General features: G+C 36.4%; 1 protein-coding gene across 5 annotated transcripts in view; it reads left to right on the forward strand.

The window, feature by feature from the left end:
- Positions 1-17,680, forward strand: part of pex14 (peroxisomal biogenesis factor 14) — a 119,707-nt gene that overhangs the window by 82,879 nt on the left and 19,148 nt on the right. For 4 of the 5 annotated variants that reach the window (XR_012398581.1, XM_073939130.1, XM_005162283.6 and 1 more), the window contains 2 exons: positions 4,567-4,652; positions 10,544-10,646. Coding sequence is in view for 4 of the 5 variants with exons in the window: in XM_073939130.1 (XP_073795231.1) it covers positions 4,567-4,652; positions 10,544-10,646 (189 nt within the window). In the remaining variant the exon portion in view is untranslated. Of the gene's footprint in view, positions 1-4,494; positions 4,653-10,543; positions 10,647-17,680 lie in introns of all 5 variants that reach the window. The other variant, XM_073939132.1, reaches the window with a different exon arrangement.

The following is a 17,680-nucleotide window of genomic DNA, read 5'->3' on the forward strand; positions in this document are numbered from 1 at the left end:
TAAATGGTTTCTGAGAGCTCTCCCCATAAACACCAACGATCCCAAGATGTTCAAAGTCCAGAAAAGGAACCAAAAACATGCCATGTGGCTTCAGTGGTTTAACTGTAATATGAAGCTCCAAAAACACTTTTGTGTTAAAAAAAAAAAAACTGTAAAAATGGCTTAGTTCACGTACAGTATATGTCTTCCGAGTCAGGGTGCACATTTACTTTTTCAATATTTGCATGTTGCGTTGCTGTTTCTAATGTTTCAATACAGTGTAATGACCGTAGTAAATGCATACCTTGACGAGAAAGAGAAGTAAAAGTTGAACAAGGTTTTTTCAATATCTTTTTGGTACACAAAATGGTTCATTGAGCTTTGTATAATTACAGTAAAACCACTGAAGTCACATGGAATATTAAAAAAAATATAATATTTTTTGGTTTCGTTTCTAAACTTTGAAAATCTCAGGATGGGCCTATTTTCGTCTCTCCGCTACAGCATCATAATTTGTGTTCTGATGATGAATAAAGAGCTCGGGGATGGAAATTATGTGATGATTATTAATTAATAACATAATTTTTAGTTTTGGATCAAAATAAGATTAGATTCGATGTTATAAGAAAGAAGTTTTAGTTTTTGCTGTAATATGCAGTTACGGGAGCTAGAGAGTGCTTTATATACATAATAACCAATGCACAGTAGATAGATTGATTTATGCTGTTTGTTTGCACTGAAGAGGGAGGACATGTGTGTTTTATTGTTTATCAAGCTGTTATTTGCTTGCATTTATCCAGTATGCTGCAAGCAAAATAAAAATATGTAAATGTTTGATTCTGATATTTGAAAATGCAATTCTATTCTCACTTGAATTGATTCTTAGCTTAGTTTTTAACAGCAGATGGCACTGTATGCTTTACAAAAAGTCATACTCTCCTTGCATCTTATTCCTTACAAACACCACTTTAACCTAAAATAATAAAATTAGCAAAGGTCTACAAATTATACATTTAAAAAATGTTCTTAGCTGTTCATAGTTGAGCTGTTTACATTAATCTCATGACATAAAAGGCAACTTATGGAACAATTTCATAATTGCAAGCAGAATGCACAAGCTTTATTTCGAGAACATTTCAGTGTGTGGTTAATAACTAGCGAGTATCAACTGCTGTTAAACACAAGCTCAGAATCAATTCAAAAGAGAATAGTGATGCATTTAAAAATCTTAGAATCCATCCAGAATCGATTTCTCAAATTTTATTTGCCACAACTATTCTAAACAATCTTCTTGCACAGACCAATCATTTGATTTCATAAGATTTTTTTGTATTTTCATAAGCCACATGTATTAATTTTGCTTTGCCTGGTAGCCATTTGAGCAGAGTTACAAGAGCCACGGTTTTAGCTTTTTTTTATTGTTATGCTACCACTCAAGAAAAAAAATTGCTACATTTCGGTTAACCTGAGGGTCTGAAAATTAACTTTTAACATTTTTGGCTCAAGTACAGTATCCCTTTAATGGTTTTTTAGAAATTTCCCCTATTGTGTAACTGTTAAATTTCTTTAAACTAAGTAATTCAGCGTTGGATGTTTCATACTGTTTCTGATCATATCACTCTAAAAATTGACTTGCTTGTTAACTGACATTAATAGTTCAATTATTTTCACAGCTATTTACGTTACAGCAATCATCTCTGTCTCCGAACGAAAAGCGTTTTCTCACTTTTTGAATCTGCACTGAGCTGTTTTTCATCTTCTGTCGGGTCAACTGTTTCTCTCCGAGAATGAGTGTGAGGGTGAGGAGGCGCTGTTTGATGTGGGCTTTCATTTCCTGATAGTACCTGATAGTACTGTTCTTATATGGTGTTCATACTCCACCGCTAGTGAGCACTTGTGCAAGGCCTGAGCAGAAACAGTTGGAGAGATCTTTACAACGATTCTCATTTACATTTTTTCAACATCACAGCAACCTTGTTTTCCTTCTCAAGTGTTGTAAGCAAGAGTTTCCGTTGTACTCTTGTCATACCTGATGAAATTGCCTATATTTTGTTTTACAGTAATGTGGTAGTTAATCTAAAAGTTCAGATCTAGTTTATGATTCCACAGCCACGTGTAATCAGAATGTTTTTGGTTTTCTGTTGTCTTCCTTCTAGGAACAAGAAACACACATTCATATAGGTATAGACGTACTGAGTGTTAGAGTGGTTTGACGTGAATGATAAAGCAGTGAGACATAAAAGTTCAGTATGTCATGGAGTATTTCTTAACAAAGATGTAGTTTTTTTACATAATGTTTTTTAACATTATAATCATATTTTAAAAATTCACAACTATAAAAATATATAAATATGCATTTTTTAACTAAATGTTGTATTTGTCTTCATAATTTTTAAATACGTTTTGGCATAATTAAGCCCTCAGGATGGTTTTTGTTTTACTCTTGTCAAACTGTCAAAATCCATAAAATTTGTTGTTTGTTTTCCCAAATATTATTTTATTACATTAACATAAACAAGAATGCAGTTCACATGTGTTTGAGCCTTGATATACAGAGTAAACAGTGCATCCGGAAAGTATTCATAGCACTTCACTTTTTTTCACATTTGTTTATGTTACAGCCTTATTCCAAAATGGATTCAATTCATTTATTTCCCCAAAATTCCACACACAATACCCCATAATCACAATATGAAAAAAGCTAAAAAATCACATGTATATCAGTATTCACAGCCTTTCATGTGAAGCTCTAAATAGAGCTCAGGTTCATTCTGTTTCCACTGATCATTCTTGAGATGTTTCAGCAGCTTAATTGAAGTTCACCTGTGGTAAATTCAGTTGATTGGACATGATTTAAAAAGATATACACCTGTCTAAATAAGGTCCCAGGGTTGACAGTGCCTGCCAAAGCACAAACCGAGCATAAAGACAAGGGAATAGTCTGAAAAAAATTCTGCTTCTCTGAAAGTTCTATTGAGCACAGTGGCCTCCATCATCTGTAAGTGGAAGATGTTTGGAACCACCAGGACTCTTTCTAGAGCTGGCTGGCCATCTAAGCTGAGTGATCGAGGGAGAAGGGCCTAAGTCAAGGAAGGTGATCAATAACTCGATGGTCACTCTGTCTGAGCTCCAGCGTTCTACTGTGGAGAGAGGAGAACCTTACAGATGGACAACCATCTGTGCAGCAATCCACCAATCAGGCCTGTATGGTAGAGTGGCTAGACGGAAGCCTCTCCCACCTGGAATTTGCCAAAAGGTATCTGAAGGACTCTCAGACCATAAGAAACTAAATTCTCTGGTCTGATGAGACTAAAATTAAACTATTTGGAGTGAATGCCAGGTGTTATGTTTGGAGAAAACCAGGCACTGCTCATCATCAGGCTAATACCATCCCTACAGTGAAGCATGATGGTGGCAGCAGCATCATGCTGTGGGGATGCTTTTCAGCTGCAGGAACTGGAAGACCAGTCAGGAAAGAAGGAAAGATGAATGCAGGGATGGACAGAGAAATCCTGAATGAAAACCTGCTTTAGACATCAGACTGGGGCGATGGTTTATCTTCCAGCAGGACAATGAACAAAAGCAAACCGCTAAAATGTCAATGGTGTGGCATCACAACAATTTGGTGAATATTGAGTGGCCCAGGCAGGGCCCAGACTAAAATCCTATTGAACATCTCTGGAGAGATCTGAAAATGGCTGTACACCGTTGTTTCCTATCCAACCTGATAGAGCTTGAGAGGTACTGCAAAGAGGAATGGGCAAAAATTCCCAAAGACAGGTGTGCCAAGCTTGTAGCATCATATTCAAAAAGACTTGAGGCAGTAATTGCTGCCAAAGGTGCATCAACAAAGTATTGAGCAAAGGCTGTGAATACTTATGTACGTGTGATTCTTCAGGGTTTTTTTTTTTTTTTTATAAATTTGCAACAATTTTAAAAAAATCTAATTATCATTATGAGCTATTGTGTGTAGAATTTTTGAGGAAATAAATTAATTTAATCCATTTTGGAATAAAACTGTAACAAACAAATGTAGAAAAAAGTGAAGCACTCGGAATACTTTCCAGTTGCACTGTATACTCTCAACGGTCTGTTGTAAGTTGTATGAAAGTTTTTGAGTGATTATGGAATTAAACCAATGTTTTTTTTTTATGTGATTGTGTAGAAATTAATGTGATAATTATTTTCTTGAAATAAGTTAAAAATGTAATATAAAAGGTATATTATGTACATTAAAGTGATGCATTTCTTTTAGTTTATTTTAAGTAACAAAAGCCACTTTACATTTATCGTTTTAGTTTAGTTAATTATAATACCCTGTTAATCAGTGTTGACATGATCTTCATTACCAGCAACTTCTTAAGCAAAAAAACAAAACAAAACAGAAGCAAAAAAAATTACAAATTAATGAGTTGCTGAGACATTCTGCTTGTGTTGCAAAATGTGGCCATTGTATACAGTACACTGCAATTCTATACATCACATTCATGTCAAAGTAAATATGGCATCTACCAGAAGGTCTACTGCAGCTTCTTTCCTGAGGGTTTAGCTAATAGATGGGTTTGTTGTGTGTGTGTGTCTCTGCAGGTCCCTCAGGTTACAGATGGAGAGACTACAGTGCCCTGGCTGTCATCCTGGCAGGAATAGCCTTTGGCTTCCATCATCTCTACCGGGTATGTGTTTTTAAAACTGCCACCAGTTGCCTGTTTCTCAAAACATGTTCATTATTCGGAGAACTCAATCTTTTCATAGTATTTGTACCTTTGAGTGAGTTTTTACGTTGATGTTGAGCGATTGAGTACCTTGATCCAGTGTGGCCAATGTCACCAGAATGAGCTCATCTCAGCCTCTAGATCTTTTCTTTGTTTTCCTTTCCGGAAAAACCCAACTGCAATATATTTGTCGTATCAGCACACAATTTCTTACATGGGCATGGGTGGATGCGTGGGCCGTCAGTACGAGTAAGGGAGAGACCCTGCTTTTGCAAACCCACACTGCCCGCAGTGGCATGTGGACTCCATTACTGCACTTTATAAGAGATAGAAAATGGAGCAAAATTTACAATGACATCATATGGAAGTCCCATGATGTCATAATTAGGAACGCATGTTATCTTCCTAAGCTTTCGTCAGCACTCGGCCACTTCAGTCGATCTATAATGCCGCTCTCCGTCTCCAGTAGCCCACGTGACTGCTCTTATTAAAATAGGGAGCCAAACGGTGTCGTTTTAACAGAAAATAGTCACATTTTCCTTTGATAGGAGTTCTTGTACTACTATTTGAAACTGCTTTTTTAAGATTGGGACATCAACTTCTGTTTTCACTCATATATACTGGTGCTTGCTCAGAAAGGTGTTACTTTTACTATTGATCTTAGTAATACTAGCACATACTGTAACTCACCTTGAATCACTTTTGCCTCTAAACTTTTGCTGTCTGAAAACAGTTAGCTGTTTTATTTTATTTCATAAATCTATAAATTTTATTTTATAAATTTATATATATTTTATTTGTAAATCTACTTTTTTCTAGCAAGCATGCATGGAAATGATCAAAAGTCACAGTACAGTCTTTACATTGTTAAAAGTAAAATATCTTATAATGAAATATTATATATTGATTTTAATATGAATATATATTGATATATTATAATGATTACAAATTATAATGATTTCAGAAGGTTCACTTGACTAAATTTAGTAACATTTTAAAATGTCAGTATAGAAACCGTTTCATATGCAGTAAAAAAATGTATATTGAGTTACACTTATGTTGAATATTGTAGTAGAGTGGTCTCTCGCTGTAACGCGGTTCACTTTTCGCGGCCTCGCTGTTTCGCGTATCGTGCAATTTCACGTGTTTTTTTTTCTACAGTGCTTTGTGTGCGTCCTGATCAGCGCATTGTGTTCTGCGTCCTGACTGGCTGTTGACCAATGTCAATCAATCTCCTCTGTGCCGTGTCTCCTGTACAGTACAGAATGTATTCAGCTTGCCAAATTTACATAAACCTTCAATCACTAGCAGCGTGCTGAAGATGCTAATCGTCGCACAAAAAGTTCTAGACTTGCTAAAGGAAAGTAGACGTTTACGTGGCTGTAGGGTGCCATTACGGAATAAATAAATGTTCAAATGGTTTTGATCTTTAATTACATTCTATAACACTGCACTTATTTTTTTTTACTTTTCAAATGTATAAACGAGAGAAAAGTATGAAATGTTAATGCGTGTCTGAGAAAAGCGTATAAAGTGTGTAGTAAGGGGTCTTACAGCATTAAAACATCTATAATAATTTAATTGTATAAAATAATGCTGACTACCTCACAGATTTCATCCTATTGCGGGTTATTTTTAGAACGTAACTCCCATGAATTATGAGGGACCACTGAGTTTCTAAATATTATTGGTTTGCTGAGCTGTGTGAAAATTTGCAAGATTAGAAATACGATTTTCCCAAACTGTAATGGCTGCTCAAAATTCAGCTTTCTAAATAAATTGCATTTTAAAGTATATCAATACAGAAACATTTGGTCTGGCCCTTTGTTGACTTGGACCTAGATATATTCAAGAATGAATGAATGATTGAATGAATGATTGAATGAATGAATGAATGAATGAATGAATGAATGAGTAATTTATTCATTCAATGAGTCAATGAATATATGAATTAATGAATAAATCAATAAAGGAATGAATAAATGAGTGAATCAGTGAATGAATCAATCAAGCAATCAATGGATCAATGAATCTATTTATGAATAAATGAATCAGCAAAGAAATGAATCAATCAGTGAATGAATGAATGAATCTATGAATGAATCAGTGAATTAATTAATAAGTTAATTATTAAACCAATGAATGAATCAATGAATGAATAAATCAATCTATCAATAAATCAATCAGTGAATCTATAAATGAATGAATCAATGAATGAATGAATCAGTAAATAAATTAATGAATAAATGAATCGGTAAATTAATTAACGAATCAATAAATTAATCACTAAATGCATGGATTAATCAACAAATCTATAAATGAATGAATGAATTAAATAATGAACGAATGAATTGGTGAATGAATTAATGAATAATTGAATTATTCAATTAATGAATGGATCAATCAATAAATATATTAATTATTGAATGAATCAATGAACAAACTAATGAAACAATGAATGAATGAATTGGTGAATGAATTAATGAATAATTGAGTTAGTCAATCAATCAATGAATGGATCAACCAATGAATCAAACAATGAACCAATGAAAGGAGTCAACGAAGGAATAAATGAATGAATCATTTAATCAATCAATCAATAAAGTCACTCCTGGTGTGAATGTAAAAGTAAAGTATCACACACATTAAAAATGCTAAATTGGGTTTATAATTACTCTCATTAAAGGGATATAAAATTGTAAAAATCTGAAACCTGATCATCATTTACTCACTCTTCACTTGATCCAAACTTTTTCTTACTGTGGATGTCAACGGCTAGTAATTTCCACATTCTTCAAAAGATTATCTTTTGTGCTCAGCAGAAAAAAAATAAGCATAAAAAGTTTTTGAACCACTTGAGGGGGAGTAAATACTTGAGTAAACCATTTTTGGGTAAACTATCCACTCCTTTTTCTTTTTAGTCCTCTGTGTTTCATACAAACAAACACGCACACAATTTGTGGTCCTCCAGTCCCCCGCGTGCATCTCTGCTGTTCATAGGATCTGTGCCCGTGGCTGGAGGTCCAGTTCCCTGTTGCGAAGCTCTCGCTGCTGTCATGTCAGAGGACCGTCTCACCGGTGCCACCATATGCCCCGTCCTCCTCCTCCTCTACCTTATTTATGCTATAATAGAGCACATTGTAAACAGAGCTCACAGCAGCTCGCTTATTAACTACCCCAGTGTTGACACTCATTCTGATTTTTTCAACTTAAAAGTGTTTATTACTTACGCCGGTGTCAACAACGCTTGTGCTGCTGTGAAAACCTGTTAAGGCCAACTGTTTTCCAGACGGAGAGCCTGCGCATGCACATTACGCTTTAAAGCACCCAGCTATTCACCAAATGCCGTGTTAATCTTCTTGTCTATGTGCTGTTTGTTTGTTGAGAGCAACAAATCGACGTGCACGTTCGGAAATAAAACAACGACTGCGTGAGGAGCTCATGGAAGCGTCAGCCGTGTGACCTTTGGTTCTTATTCTCGGTGTTTGGAGATGTTGTTCTACGAGGCTTAAATCCTGACAAGCAATTGTCCTCAGAAGGTGACATGTTTAAATGGAGAAGCCAGCCTGTGGGCTAAAAGACTTAATGATGTTGAACCCAGAGTCATGCCCCGATGCTTAATTCTCGGCCTCAGTGTCAGCCATTGAGGCAAATTGCTGTGGATGAAGTGAGAAAACCACAAGACTTTTGAGAGGGATTAAAAAAAAATAATAATGAAAGGTCTTGTTTTTTTCAGCATGAATGCAGGCCTATTAATTGTAATTCATATAATGATGTTTTATCTGCTGTTGCCAAACTCAGTGCCGAACTCGATACTGTGAAATCAAGCATCAAGCATAAACAATAGTACCGTGTAAAATTCATTTATTTTTTTCCCCTCCTTGTTTAATATATTGTGTTGATGTACTGTAATCTATATAAAAACATGCTGTGTTTATCTAGCCCGTCATAAATGTAGCTTCAATATTAAATTACTTCATTTACTTCCAGAGAAAAAGCCATTTGAATCTCTGATTCAGACTTCTAGGACTTTTTTTTGTGGTAAAAAGTGATGTAATGATTCACCTAATGCTGCGATACGATACGATTCATGATACTAATATCAAAATACATGATTTTGTCATGATTTTCAACAACTTTTCTCTTTTAGTCTGAAAAACATCTTTACATTTTGGCTATGAAAACACTGATGCGCCGTGTGATCTCCACAACATTAGCACTCGTCGGAGCAAGCGGAGATGCCAATCCCCTGGTCCGCGTGGTTTGGCCTATTAATAGCTTTTTGCGTGTAAACGTCTGTCACAGTAGTTTTTCACTATGCTGCATCATATTTATTGTTCTGTTAGTGTAAGTAAACGTCTTTTTCAGTATTTGCACACAGTTTGTGTTTGTCTGGGGCACCTCACCGGTGTCATTTTAAACTACCGCCCCACCTCTTGCTCGAAAGTTTGCGCCTGTAAACACAGCGTCATCTTCTGTTCAAAAAATGTATTGCAATTCTTTCAACATTTCTACTGGTTTGAATCGTCACGTATTTTAACCGATTTCCAACCTGCTCTTGGTGAATCATTACATCTCTAATTAATTTATTAAATAGAATTAATTATTTAAATAGAAAAATTAAATAAATTACATTTGAATTTAGTGTGAAATTTGTTCTGTAAAAATGTATTTGCTCAATATTCTTTCCCCTAATTGTGATTGTTCAAAAACCCTTGTTATTGTTTCAGAAAAATACTGAATCTAAAAATGATACGCAATAGTTCCTTTATTCATTAAGGATGTATTTAAAGGGGCTCTTGGTCAAAACATTACAGTAATAACATGTTATCAAAGATTTCTGTTGCAAATGAACGCTGCTCTTATAATCTTTTTAGAGTCCTGAAAAAATTAATTAGGATTTCCACAAAATATTAATCAGGTTGAAGCTTGAGATTTTGACAGTTTATGCACAATTAAATGCTAAAAAAAGAACTCGTTTAAGTAAAAAGAAATGTTGTATTCAACTTTTTATGTAAATACGTGTAAAAAAAAATGTTTAAACTGACAAGTCTTACAAATCCATGCAGAATTTAAACTTCAGTGATGTAAAGAACTAGCAATATCACATGAGTATGATGAGTATGATGACATGATACATTATAAAACCAAACAGATCTCTTGAGAGTATCTGAGCCATGGTTGTAAAGGCTCTGCCTTCTGTAAAGGGGCAGAAAACTGCAGCTCATTTGCATTTAAAGGAACACACACAATAGCAAAATGGGCATCTTTAGCATGCTACTCTATTCACCTTATTCTCTGCCGACGAGCGGGCGCTGCCATTTGAATCTTTTTGGCTTGAGACTTCCGGTCTCATTCACTTCCATTCATATTTTGACGTTAAAAACTGCTCATTAGGCTGCTTGATGTTGCAATTTGATATTTTCTAATTTTATTATTCTACTTGGTCTGTATAGTCATGCAAACATTTGTTTGTAGAGCAGGTAGTTTGACCGTTTTCTGCCGTTTATTATTCCTAGTCATTTCTCCCATAGGCGACTGAATCGGAAGTTCTAAGACAATCGCGAAAACAGGCGCACTTCTGCATTTTAGAATAAGGTCAATAAGAAATCTTCTTTCTAGGGCCTTCTGAGACTTGTATTACATCTTGTAAAAAGGTGCAAAATAGGTCCTGTTAATTAATAATTCATAACAATTTTTGATCAGAATTTTTGATTAGTTTTTGTTTAAGCACGCTAACGCTAGTAGATAGCCTTTTGTCTGTATGGTGACATGAGTGAGTCCCAGTCCACAGGCCTGTTTTTCCTGTTCCTGAGAGGAATTCTAATAACGTGCCGTGTTTTTAATTGCAGAAATACATCCTTCCCCTCATTATGGGCAGCAAAGAGGACAAGAAGCATCTGCAGCGGATCGAGAGCAACATCGCGGATATGAGTGGCACGCTGACACAGACAGGTGAAGATTAATATCTTCATCACTTTTTCCTCCTTAACATTTTCCTTCATTTATCTGTCGCCAAAATCTGCTCACATTTTACAAATGACGGTCCTGTCATTTTGCTTTAATTTGAAATTGCTTGTTTACTGTCAGCTCAGCTTCAATTAATTACGTTTCGCTGAAAAGCTCTTAACCTCAGAATATTAATGAGGGGAAGAGGAATGACAGCGTTTCTCTTTCTTTTTTTTTCTTCTTGCCTTCTTAACTGCGTGGCAAGAAAGTTCATTTTAATTTTGGCGTGGTGGTGTGGCTCCCCGGTTGGGCCCGGAGCGCGCTGGTGATTAAGTGTGCGATGACAGGTGCGTCTCCCGCCTTGGACAGGTGAGGAATCTCAGCTCGGCTGTCAGAGAGGGATGCCTCTCCTCCTCCTCCCCCTCTCTTTACCCACTACGCAGCCGGTGTAATTAAACATCCCGGCAACCATGAAAGCGGGACACTTCCCGAAGAAACTTTGGCTCGTTAGTGACTTGCAGCTGGGTGTCGTCTTCTGTGTAAATGACAATTCACAAAGAAGAAGACACTCTTATGTTTTGTTTTTATCATTGTAAAGAAACAATACAAAATGACTCCTGCAGCTTACTATATTAGAGCTTTCATATTCCTGCTTTTGTTCTTAAGGGTTGTTCTTTACTGTCTGAATTTATTTCTTTTGTAGACAAATGTAGAAAAAAAATGTGTCAAGATATTTGAGTTATCTGTTTTTTTTTTTGTAAAGTTTATAAAGTTAAAGGGATAGTTCATCCAAAAAAGAAAATTATGTTGTTCCAAATCTGTTTGAGTTTCTTTCTTTTGTTGAACACAAAAAGAACATATTCAGAATCAAACTAGAAACCTGAAACTACAGATTTGCATAGTATTTGTTGTTTTTTTCCTACTATGGAAGTCAATGGTTACGTTTTTAGCTTTCTTCTATATATATATATATATATATATATATATATATACTGTTTATACTTTTGTGTTATACTTTTGTGTTCAACAAAAGATGCTCATAAACTCATAAAGGTTTAAACTCACTTGAGGGTGAGTGAGGTTATCAATGTTATTTTTGGCGAAGCAGTGGCGCAGTAGGTAGTGCTGTTGCTTCACAGCAAGAAGGTCGCTGGTTCGAACCTCTGCTCAGTTGGCGTTTCTGTGTGAAGTTTGCATGTTCTCTCTGCGTTCGCGTGGGTTTCCTCCGGGTGCTCTGGTTTTCCCCACAGTCCAAAGACATCCGGCACAGCTTAATTGGGTAAGCTAATTAGCTTCATGGGTAAGCAAATTGTCCATAGTGTATGAGTGTGTGTGTGGATGTTTCCCTTCCCAGGGATGGGTTGCGGCTGGAAGGGCATCCGCTGCGTAAAAACGTGGTGGATAAGTTGGCAATTCATTCCGCTGTGGCGACCCCCGATTAATAAAGGGACTAAGCCGACAAGAAAATAAAATGAATTTTTTTTTTTTTTACCATACTTCAAGATATGTCTCAATGCAAGTTTGCGGCAGGATGGGCATCCGCCAGATAAAACATATGCCAGAGTAATTGGTGGTTCATTCCACTGTGGCGGCCCCTGATAAATCAGGGACTAAGTCCAAAGAAAGTTAATGAGGGCATATGGATGCATTTGTATTAAAAATAACCAAATGATATCAATATTAAAGTATTTATTATTTATATTTTTTTTATCAGAGGCTTTAAAACATTTTAAAATAATTTAATGCATTTAATCATCATAACAATTTTTAAAAAATCATAATTTATTAGTAATATTAGTTATTTTTTGTTGTTATGTAAATTAAAGTCCTTTTACTGTATTGTTTTTTTTTATACCTATGCATATCATCACTTTATTACCTTATTTTTTTTATTTAACTTTACTTTTTTAATATTCAATTTTTTATTCAAAGTTTTTACTCTGAAAAGAATGCAAAAGTGAATGACTCAGTGCTGTTTAAAAATAAAGATAAATACAATCTGACCACAGGTGGTTCTTCCCAGTCTGGCTCAATACCATGTAAACATTTAAATTTGGAAAATTGTTTCTATAGAACACACGGTCTGTAAAGGCGAAACAGTACATGCAAAACAGGCACTCATGACTTAAAATAGATAAAAGACCAGTTGTCATGTATGAAATGGACGTACCCCGAGTATGCTTGCTGTTTAGCTTTATTAATCTTGGCATTATAAAATCATGGAAATAAACTGGATGTACAGCAATAACTTCAGATCTCAGTCTAGTTTTCGGTTACGCATGTAATATTGTTTTCATTATCTTATATGCCCCAAATTTGCTTATTTTGATCTCCTGGATAAAGGCGAGTGATTTCAGTGAGCTCTGTCTCTGCATTACATTGGCCAGCTTCAGGATTGGGGAGGGTTACCGAAAGGCCAGGTCGATTGTTGAGCCATTGCGTGCAAGCTTGATGTGGGTTTCTTTATCTGATTATCAAATGAGCCTCTTCATTGCCATTTTGGTTCATATATGCAAAAAATCCCTCCTTTGTGTTACGCAGCTCGTCTGGCCCTCATTTTGTTTGGATTTTAGCAGGATTCCTGTTTTGTTTAGCGTCGCATTCAGATTCAGATGATAAGAGTATTTATATTGTTCCGGGCTGAAGCTGCTTTTCATATTTCCCTTGTGAAACACTTGTCCCTGACAGTCTTTTTTTTTTTTCCCACCCCTCCTTTCTCCTGGAAGTGCTGTACCTACCCCCAGTCACTCAGTCAGTCACGCCGTTGATCTAATTTGCTGTGGCTGCAGTAGCCAAGTTGCTATTGTAGTTAATGACTGTTTCAGTTAACAGTTTGGGAGAGGGTTGCAATTACGGAGTGAGTTTCCCCCTCTTCTCACAACGTGAGTAATAGCAAGTGACTGCCGCTCTTGCCAATTGCCCGCACTCCTTTGTTAAAGTTCATGTATTTCTCTAGTGCCAAGTGCGCTGGAGTGATGTATTCCTTTGAATGTGGCTCCATTACTCCTACAGCCTTTGAGTGTAGGCCTTGACTCCCATTATGATTTCCCAACAACTTTCCACACGCAATTAATGAACAGGTCTTGGAAGCACTTCATCGCACGCGCGCTAACGCTTGTGCTTGCCGTAATGGAATTGCGCTTGCCGCTTGCTCTCTTTGTCTGCGGAGAGCATATTGGTGACCAGCTGGCCAATAAAGGGCTCAGTCAGGTCCGGACATATGCAGTGTACATTATATAGAGGTATTTACTGAATAATTTACGCTATACACACTGTCTGCCTCTTCACAGCAGCAGCTGCGAAGCCACTTGCAGGATCTCAAATTCGCCCAATTGTTTTCTCCAAAGAGAAGGTTTGTGGAAATGCGAGCCACGCTGAATGGAGGCATTATTTTGCGTGTTTTGAGTATGAAGCGAATGTTTGGTGCAGTTGCTGCTCGTGTGTAATATCACAGGAATTGCTGTTGACATAAGCTGTGGTGACATTTGCTTTATAGACCTTTAGGCTATGTTATTCAAATGACTTTACCAAGGAAACAATGCTCTGAAAGGGTTGGAAGGGTTAGGAGATGTTGCCTGAAGGATTCAAACAATTTATGGCACCAAGGATACCTTCTAACAATATGTTTTTACAGAACATTTGAGTTCCTAATAGTGAATTCCACTTTTAGTCATCCACAATTGCATATAAAACAAAATTATTATAATTGATTAAGTTATTCTTTTTGTAAAGGGTTCATTTATTGCATATTTTACTAATTTTCTGTGTGGTTTGCAGATTTCTGTATTATAGGTTTGTCTGAGGACCTTCATCCATCATAGCTTTTAAAGCACACATGACTAGGTGTGATGCGACTGTATGAACCAAGTTCAAATGTGCATTCAACGATCTGTAACGGGCATAACAGCAGTGACACATGGTAAAAACACTGTTAGTCACACTTATGGATGGGTATGTTATTGATCCAGCATAATAGGCCCTGCATCTTTTATGTTTAGTATTTTCTGAAAAGCCTGTGTCAAGGATTGTCTTTCTTAAAAACACATCCACAGTAAAATAAGGCGAACAAAACAACACGGTCTTATTGACACAATATTACAGCATGTCTATACATCAAAATGAGTGGAACGATGCAAATAGAGACATCAGAGCCCACTGGTTATTCTCTCAACACTGAATGCCACACGACAGTAAACTAATGCTCTATTTCTGACTAATCTGAGCACTTTTACTAATTCTATCATGGATTTTTAACAGTTGCTGTGTTGTGCTCATTTTAGACAGGATGACTGATGAATTGTGATTTGCTCGCCTGGTTTATTTCTTCAACTTTGCACTGCACATTGTCTCATCTTATTCCTTTGAGGTATCCATATGTTCTACAATATGCGATATGGCAAAAATGCAACCTTGATATTTTTTTTCATATTGACTAATACCGATTAGGGCTTCAGTGTGTGTTCGCAATAGTTAAATCGCAAGCTATGCAATGTTGAGCTAGGATTATAGATGAACAGACACCACAGGTCAAAACACATAAGATTTGTGGAGACTTTAAGCATAATAGAGTGAAAGTTAATCATGTGCATGTGTTTTTAGGGCCTGTGGCTATGTAAGCATTTTAAGATAGTTCAAAGCCTTTTAATAGAGCATAAAGTTTGATAAAGATTTTATTAATTACTTTAAATATATATATTGCAGAGAAAAAAATGTTGCAATGTCAAATTTTTCCAATATTGTACAGCCCTAATAACGATATATTTCGATATAAGTTGTTAATGCTTCCAGCTTTAAAAGAGTTTCCCAACAATGACTGAAGCAACAAAGATTAAGCAATTTATTATATAACATTTTAAAACATTGTTTATTAACATAAACGGTTTACATATTCAGATTTTCTATAATATACAATATAAAATATAATAACTGTCTTTGATATTATAAATACAGTACACAAACAAAAATACTTATTGCATTTTCTAAAAATAAACATTCATTTATTCATTCATTTTCTTTTCGGCTTAGTCCCTTTATTAATTCGGGGTCGCCACAGCGGAATGAACCACCAACTTATCCAGCACATTTTTACGCAGCGGATGCCTTTCCAGCCGCAACCCATTTCTGGGAAACATCCACACTCTCATTTATACATACACTACGGACAATTTAGCCTATCCAATTCACCTTTACCACATGTCTTTGGACTGTGGGGGAAACCAGAGCACCCGCACCCGGAGGAAACCCATGCAAACTCCACACAGAAATGCCAACTGAGCCGAGGCTCGAACCAGCGACCCAGCGACCTTCTTGCTGTGAGGCGACAGCACTACCCACTGCGCCACTGCCTCGCCCTAAAAATAAACAATTACAGAATTATTTTGAAATAAATATTTGACTTAAAATGGTAAAAATATTTATCGTTAAAATAAACAACAGTTAACAGCTAATACTGCTGTCAGGAAAGTCGAATCGAGCTTGCTAATATCACCCTGCAGCCCAAGATCGGTTACTGAAGCTCACTGAAGCTTAGCAGGGCTGAGCCTAGTCAGTGCCTGGATGGGAGAAAACCAGATGGAAAAACTAGGTTGCTGTTGCAAGTGGTGTTAGTGAGGCCCGCTGGTAGCGCTCAATCTGCGCTCTGTGTGAGTCCTAATGCCCTAGTAAAGTGAAAGGGACACTATACTGTCAGTGAGCGCCATCTTTGGGTTGAGATGTTAAACGGAGGTCCTGACTCTCTGTGGTAAAGAGAAGGGGTGTAACCCCCGGTGTCCTGGCCAAATTCCCTCCATCTGCCCTTAACCATCATGGCCTCCAAATCATCCACCGAATTGGCTCCGTCATTGTCTCTCTACTCTATCTATAGCTGGTGTGTCGTGAGCGATGTACTCTGGCTGCCGTCACATCATTTAAGTAGATGCTGCACACTGGAGGTGGAGTGTGGAGACCCCCTTTCATGATTGTGAAGCGCTTTGGGTGTATGACCATACACAATAAATGCGCTAGATAAATACACATTACTAACTTACTGCTAAACTGCAGTACTGGGTGACATATCTCTAATATCAATACAATTACAGATTCTTGTTGTTGCATTTGCCTGCTGTGTGATTGGCTCTTTGCATTGATCAATATGGAGTAAAAATGTACACAGCTTATCATCATTATCGACATGAATTTTATTGCGATTCGATATGATATAGTTTTTCAGCCCAGCCCTAGTTCTACAACACTGTAAAAAAACATTCTCTCAACTAACATCATCATCATCAAACTGACTAAAAAAATTTGGTTAAACTTTGTATAATTAAAAAAAAAAATAGTTGAAACCTGATTAAATTTTAACAATAGGTCTAAGTAACACAAAAACATTTGTTGTCATGTCTTTTGTTATATATCTTTATGTGTACATGAGAGAACGGTGATAAAGAGGCAGTGATAAAGAAGTAGGTGTTCAATCTTCTGCAGAGATGCTATTTTGTCACTGAGATTTTCACTAAAAACAAGAACACTCAGAGTTTGGAAACTGACAGAATGTTTTTTTATAGTGCAGCATGTGTCAGAATATAAAGAAAAGTGTATTTCTCAATTCATGACAACTTTAAAATGCGTTTTTCAGAGACAGGTTAATAAATGGGATTTTAAATCTCTTGTTAATACTAACACAGACATCAGAAAGGAACAGTTTGTACCGTCATTATTATTCAGTAAGAAAAACAGTTTGGCATTTCTTAGTCTGTAAGTAGTCACCTAATGAGACAGACAAAGGCTGTAAGAGAAAGAAACATGTAACAGCTCTTAAGCAGAGAGTGGAAAGGCTGTTCCTATGAAAGGAGAGCCCTGGAACAGTGCGCCGGAGAGCCAACAGTCGGCAGCTAATAATATCTGCTGATGTTAATCCAATTAGAGTTGATTTAACACTTTACAGAGCATGATTTATAGAGGCGTTTATTGGTTTTCTGTAACATAATCAGTTTGGAAACTTAATGCATTGTTTGGGAATGCATGTGTGACTGGAAACAGGGGGAGAGCAACTTGTGCTC

This window comes from Danio rerio, chromosome 23, assembly GCF_049306965.1.
Source record: "Danio rerio strain Tuebingen ecotype United States chromosome 23, GRCz12tu, whole genome shotgun sequence".
NCBI lineage: Eukaryota > Metazoa > Chordata > Actinopteri > Cypriniformes > Danionidae > Danio > Danio rerio.